Source organism: Drosophila rhopaloa, unplaced genomic scaffold (assembly GCF_018152115.1).
Source record: "Drosophila rhopaloa isolate 14029-0021.01 unplaced genomic scaffold, ASM1815211v1 contig_178, whole genome shotgun sequence".
NCBI classification, from domain to species: domain Eukaryota; kingdom Metazoa; phylum Arthropoda; class Insecta; order Diptera; family Drosophilidae; genus Drosophila; species Drosophila rhopaloa.
In genome coordinates, this window is record NW_025335059.1 from 8,606,352 (window position 1) to 8,613,608 (window position 7,257).

A 7,257-nucleotide genomic window follows, 5' to 3' on the forward strand; every position below is an offset into this window, starting at 1 on the left:
AGTGATCGCTTTTCAACTGGTCCATCGCAAAATAGATCACCCAGTTCAACAGACTACCGTTGAGCCCTATAAATAGCCGTTTTGTACCCCAAAAAAATAACACACACAGAGGGAAGCGCTAAAAAACCCGTCTCTATGCCAAAGTTACGTGACTAATCACATTTTCTGAAGATTAACAGCAATCAGCGACGGCTTGAACGGTCCCAGACTCAAGACGACCCGGTAAGTAGTCATCATCATAGTTGTCCACCAGACAAAGGCGCTGAATCCGAGGTTCCGTAATCGAACCGCACTCCGAAACCCATACAGAGTTGGAAATTTAAACTTTAAGTGCCGAGACGGTCGCGGTCGCGGGCTTAATTTGCAATGTCTGACCGGCGGTCCGCGCATGTGCCAAGCGGTCAAGCGCAGTTAAAGCTGTCAAAGCCTGGAAAAAAAAACTGAACACAGAAAACAGAATAAAACAAAACACAATGACCACAATGCTGAGCCATTGACAGCGGAGCCGCGGTTCTCACACTCGGCGGGCCTCATAATAAATGACGTTTCCTAGAACTGACTTTTTGCTTTATTTTATTATTTAATTGCGACAGCGCCGGCGCAAAACTTCCCGCAGATATATGTGTACCATACCCCTTTCAAGACCCCGCATACCCATACCCATTCGGAATTCTCGGGGCATAATGAGGCCAAGCCGGAGAGCCCAGACGATAGTACGAGTGTGGGAAAATATTCACCGACTTCCGGCTGTGGGCTCTGTGATTCGGTTCGCCATGGAGTTTATCTCAAATTCGTTTCTTGTTTTAAGGGGTTTTTATTTTGCGGTTGAACGCCTACTAAGAGTTGTTTAGTATGAGTAATCAGAGGAAGCCCTAGTTCTATGAGAAATAAGTAAACGAAGAGGTTCTTAAGTTGGAATGTCATTTATTTTGATTTCAGTTTCAGTTGTAGTAGATGATTTCTTTACATTTCTTCGAGAAACCTCCGCACTCTATAGCCGGAATTTAAGGCTCTGCTAGAGATTGGGACTTCTGCTGGGCTGCCGGAAAAGCAAATCCTGGTCAGCAGCTGCTGGGCTCCAAAGAAGATGGTGCGGTTTCGATTCCAGCACCTTTTGGAGCGACGATTTGTAGAAGCCTTCCGCTTGAAGGCGATCCAGATAAAGATCAGCTGGAGTCCAGTGATCACCAGGGCCGCCACATAGGCCCGGAGGTGGAACTGGCCTCACTGGGCGCCGGGCTGCAGGCACCGCTCTCCAAACTGCCGCATTCCGAGGGTGGTGGCGTGACCATAGCCTGATCCTCTACTGGCGCCTGGAGTGGCATTCCAATGGGCAGCGAGGGCACCACCACTTGCAAGTAGTTGAGGCGATGGCCCAGGTGACTCATAAGCTGGGTTCCGAGATCCACACTCACTCCGGGAACGGCAGCCAAAGTTTTGGAGACCTCATTGGCGGCATGGACATAACCCGCACGGAAACTCTCGGCAATGCTGAGCTTGGGATCTTGGGCACTCGAAGATCCACTGGAGACACTGGAGAGACGCAGTTGCTTCTGGGCCCGCAGCTTCTTCATGTGCTCCACGGTGAGTTCCAGGATGTCGGCCTTCTCCAGCCGGGTAATGTGTTCGCCCTCCTGCGTGAGGCACTCCACCATGATGTCCTTCAGTTCGTCCAGGCACTTGTTGATCCTGGCACGACGCTTCCTCTCCAGCATGGGCTTCATCACCTTGCGGTACTGATACGTCTTGGACATCTCCATCTCCAGAACCATTTTTGGTATTAGTTTTTGTTTGGGGGTACTCAAAGTGTATATGTAGGTAGTTAACTCGCGTAATCCACAGTCGTAATGTTCCACTAGATCTCGAGGCAGAGACTCTGTGTGCACGCAACGAAGTCGGAGCTTTGAATGAGTCGGCTGGCTGTGGGATCGGCTTTATATAGCCTCTGCCGCCCGGCCATCTGAACAGTGAGTGCGAGCGGGACGCTCATTTTGCCTCGTGCGCGGCCTGCTGCTGTTGCCAGCGGTGGTTTCTGGTGGTTCAGTGGTGCTGGTAGTGGTGGTGGTGGTGGTGGCTTCTGTTTTTTTGTATACTTTTCGCTCGGCCTGTATATGTGAGGGCAATAAAATGACTTGAGCTGCGCCTTCCTTCTCTCTCTCCCCCTCCCCCCCCCTCCTTATGTATGTGTTGTGATTGTTATACCGTGGGAAACTGTTTCGCAGCCGATTTCCACGACGACGATGACGACGGCTGGCCTGACTTCTTCTGATTGTGCATGCTTGGGGTCTTGTACGATCCCTCGTCCGTCTGTTCGTCTTTGCGTCTTCGAAAGACTCGGACAGACGGACCGCCTTTAAGAGGTCTGTGCGACTCGGGATCCCAGATACGATGCGAGGCGAGCACATGCCTTCCATCCATAACAAGATGTTTGCATTTCAATTCATTTGTATGGTCGGCTCGGGGTCCGGTCTTTTGGGTTTCAATTCGGTGCGGTTCGGTTGGGTATGGGGTATGGGGTATGAGGTCTGAGGTCTCAAGTCTCAAGTCTTGCCATGTGCCTTCACCCTTTTGCAGTAGCTTATGGCACGCTGATAATTGTGGAATCGTCATCGGGCCAGCGTTTCTTGCTTTTTTGTTAGCGCTTTATGGATCATTGATTGGATCGTGGTAGTCGTGGGTTTCGTGGGACGAGCATTACGCTTTTCGTTTACATGATTATTCTTGATTGTCGGTTGGGGGTTTTGGGTTTGGGTTCGGATTTGGGAGCTGGGAGCTGGTAAGCTCGGTGATCTCGGGGATCTGGGGATTTGGGGATCGGGGATCTTGGGTCGTCGCTCGCTTCTATTTGTAGACAATTACCATCTAGACAGCGACTGCTGGGAACCGATCGAAATCGGCGTGTGCGCGAAAGTCGGTTACAATCGTTATGGTTGTTGCCAGCACACGCTATAAATGTTATGGCTCGTGGGGTATACACGATATATATTTAGCACATTTGGCATTTATTTTTAGCGCTATAGCGTCGTCGTGATTCATCAACATGAGATGCTAGAGTCTCATACGCCGGCAACTGACACATCTTGGAGCCAAAGCTCAGATTTCACAATACTATATTTAATTAGAAGTGCCGGCGACGATGACGCTCGTTCGTCCATTGAAAATGACACGAGCCCGGCTCATTGGCACACAAATAACAAAAGGCCAGAGACGGCAGCAGCCACAGTGAATAAAAGCAAGCTCAAATAAGACAAATTAAGATTGCCCCTCGACGCATTCGAAATGAGCTACAGTTAGCCGAAACAAAACATCAACGGCGATAAACGGGGCAACACTCAATCAGTTAACAACTTATCTAACCGAAACGTTTTGTCCGCTGGACCGGGACAGTTAAACTGTCGATGTCAAAAAGCTGACTGCTCCGGAAATGGCTAATTGGATTTTATGGGTCGGGAGGATTGCAAAGAATCGAGGGGAGGCAAGAATGCAGTTGAATAGGGTGGATTTTCGGTCAAATTTGCAATATCCAGTAATAGTATATTATGATTAATTCCTATTGGATTATAAGAATCATGTTGGTGTAAAAATCTGCTATTAATATACTTGAAATTATTCATTTCTCTCCAAAAATAAAGTAAGACAGCTCGACAGTTATTCTTTTATTAAACTTTGATTGATAAAAAGTACAAAAGTTAAATATAATATGAAATTAGTTAATGAACTTACTTGGAAACAATATGTTAATTCAAAATTAAAAGGGGTATTACAAGAGTTAATTAGATAATTTAAAATTATGCAATTATTATGCAATCGAGAAATGCAATGGAAACTGAACAGAAGAGAATTAAACAGAACGATTATTTTTAAACGTTGATCCAGATTAATCACTTTCCAGATTGATCACTTCGTTGTTATTAAAACCTTTGTCTATTTTGTAAGAACTTTGAAATGGAATATTTTTTAAATAATACACTCAGTTCAATAAAATACATAGGTTATTGCATACATAATTTAATTAAATGGAAGCTCATTTTTTTGTAACTACCAATTTTGGAAGTTCTAATTTCCGTGTGACCACTACAATAAATGTTCCTATGTTAACAACTACTGAATCACTGCACTAATTTGTATCATTAATACCAATTGCAGCAATTAAGTACGAGCACGTGCCCTTAATATAGTAAATCAAGTGTGTCGAAATAATTTCAAACAAAGAAACACAATCTACTGGTTCAAAAAACAAGAATTCTCTAAGTATTAAGTTGAATAAAAAGGAAGTGACTCCAGCCATGAATCATAATTGAAATTTCATCAGATTCTGCAATGCTCGATGGGGTGTAGCGCACATTCCCAAGTCGCTTAAGACCAACTGGTCTTTATACACCCAATCATCCGAAGATATAAACACACACACACACATATATAAATGTTCGAAGACCTCATTTCTCTCGCTTTATTATTTCTCTTGGTTGCTTTTTTTGCAAACAATTTTATTTTTTTATCGATGGCATACGCACGCGCGAATTTCAGTGCCCCCGCGGAGTCGAGCGATCGCCAAAGGGGCGGAGCGGTACGGGGCGGGGCACGAGAGCGTGCAAAACTCGGAGACGGAGACCCAGAGCAACAACACCAGTGTGTATGGCCATAGCGTGTTGTTGAATTAATTTATATCCAACAGTGCGCTTTCAACTTTATTGCGCCGCGAAAAGCAGCCAGCCAAGTCAGCAGTCGTCGGTGGGTCCCCTCCTCCCCTGGAAGCCCCTCCAAAACCCCCATAAAACCCCCCTCGAATCCCCCTAAAACCCCCTTTGAAAACCCCCGCTAACCCACAGATACACCAGCTCACAGATACAACGCACACCAAGGCAACGCCAGACCGTGGGAAACAAACTCGTGCCAGTCGTTTCATTGCTGTCAAATAATATCTTGATGGGGATCAACTTGAAAAGATTGGTTGGGGCTTGGGCCCGAGCTCGGTCCGCTCCGGGTCTCCGTCTCTTTTGCCCTCCTCTGTTGGTTGCCGCTGTTTAGGATGCGGTCGACGCTTTTGTTTTTTTTTATTCAGCTTTTCTCATTTTTTTCGTATTTTTTAGATCTCTTTTTTAATGCTTTACACATTTGTTCGTCATAGCCGAGCGTTGAGTATGTGTGCCTATGTGTGCACTCAAAAAAAAGGGTTATAAATCTAGCGGGCTGGAGGTCATGGGTTTCTATACCCCAGATTATAACTTGAGTGTCTATTTTGAATATCAATTACTAATTGTCCTCCGTAAAAATTTATTCGCGTTAAATACATTTGCAATTGAAAACAATATTACTTCAAAAAGACAAAGATTAAAATTTCTTAATTTGTAAGCTTAATTTAATGAAATATTTTGCGAAGTAAAAGATTGACATTTTAAAATTCCATTACAAATTAAATGTAGGCTGGGGCTTTATTCTTAAAGAGAAAAGACTTGGTTTTCCTATTTGTAATCCCTATTTGCTGTAATTGCATTGATACCTAATTAAAATGTATTATATTTTAGTTCACTAGTTCACTAGTTTAGAATTTAATATTCTGACAAGTGTATTCATACTGCCATTGGTGGTGTATGTAAAGATCCAAAAAGCCAGAAACCAGTTTGCCATCCGCCAAAGCCAGTGGACTCTGCTCTGTGGCTGCTGGGATGCCGACACATACTCCACTCGGAGGAGATCACATAAAAGACCCGGCACACCTCCTACTGGAGCCCCAGCTCCCCCGGGTCCCCCCCATTAACCACCAGCTTGTGAATGGCTCCTCCGCCTGCTTTTATGCACTGTTTGTTGTGTATACACGGTCGGGCACTTGGCACGTTGCCCATTATCTCTTGGCAACTCAAACTGGAACTGATGCTGAGGCTGTGGCTCTGGCTTTGACTGTGGCTGGGGACTTTATTTTTTGTGAAGATTTCGAGTGCATATATCATATTACCACCACCAGCAGGCAAAGATGCATATGCATCATCATTCCCGGCCTCTGCCAAGTGTAAACTGTCAATGGCCTCTTGACAGGAGGCCCCCAACTAGAGGGAGCCCCCCAAAAGACTCCCACTTTGGATCTGGGATCCCGGCTTGCCACCAAATACTGTCAGCTAGTCTTGGCAGGGGGTGCAATCTGTACGATCCATTAGTGGCACTGATAAAAAAAGAACCATTAAACAGGATCCCCTGGCCAACGACAAGTCATTAAAACGTATCTTCAAGTACGCGTTCGTATCTCGCTTCGCACACACTTTCTCCCTGCGCCTCTTATCGGGCGATCCCTACCCCTCAAGAAAAAGAAACCCTCCCTAACGCTCCACACTTTCAGCACACTTGGGCCGCATGAAAGGGAATTAATTAAAATATCTATAAGATTTCTAGCTCACCCCAGGGGAGTGTTTCCAAATTGAAGACAAGTGGAAAGTCCGTATTTTATTGGTGGTGGTTTCGGTGGCGGTGGTGGTAAATGGATGCATCGAGCTCTGTGGGAAAGTTGGAAATCAAAACACCATAACAAGTGATTCGAGATGCCTATACAAATAGAAGATCCAACCCCAAGTTCCCTTTTTCCTTTTATATTCGAAACCAGAGCCAGGACGAATAAATGTGTGGGAATGCGTGGGAATGCTCCTGGGGTCCCGAAACCATGAAACGGTCCCGTACCCTGCCTTTATGTTGATTGCCCATTAGGAATACAATTTGCAACTCCTTTTCCATGATGTGATCCCCTTGTTGATCCTGGGCTTCCTTCGGTGTCGTGAGAAATTTTACCAAGGAACACCTGCCCCTTGTCGGTGTGTCCTGGATTGCCAGTGTGTTGGTGATTTTTTCATGCTCCTCTCGGGATTTCTCGGGGCACTTGAATACGTTTCCGAAAATTTTAAGGCCAACGAAAAATTGTTTCCCACACTCGTCGGACAGTTGCAGTTTTTGTAGGGGTTTGTTTCCTTCGCCGATGCACTCTTCTCGTCTCGTCCCGTCCCGTCTCTACCTGCTCCTGAAACTTCCCCAGCTCCTGGTGAGCGTCGTATTTCAGGTTCTCCGCCCCGATTATCTCGGTCTCGTCTCGGTCTTTGAGGGCTAGGGTCTCCGCTCTTGTCTCTGTTTGTATTCCCCTCCCTGTCTGCGGTGCGTGTCGTTGGCAGGGGTCCGTTCTCGCCCTCTCTGTCGCTCGAGCGCACAGGAAATGCATTTTGTGCCGGGACGGCTATAAAAGCCGGCCGTTTGCCGGTTTGGAAATCATTCTGACATCGT

At 46.0% G+C, this 7,257-nt stretch overlaps 1 protein-coding gene across 1 annotated transcript; it reads right to left on the minus strand.

Moving 5' to 3' along the window:
- Window positions 1–907: 907 nt before the first annotated feature.
- On the minus strand, window positions 908–1,919 carry LOC108051003 (enhancer of split mbeta protein). The gene has a single exon (XM_017132944.2). It carries the CDS (start codon window positions 1,770–1,772, stop codon window positions 1,185–1,187), a length of 588 nt encoding a protein of 195 aa, XP_016988433.1. The 5' UTR covers window positions 1,773–1,919; the 3' UTR covers window positions 908–1,184.
- Window positions 1,920–7,257: the final 5,338 nt, after the last annotated feature.

Coding starts and splice junctions, on each gene's coding strand:
- LOC108051003 (XM_017132944.2), bottom strand. CDS start 1,772: ATGGTTCTGGAGATGGAGATGTCCAAGACGTATCAGTACCGCAAGGTG.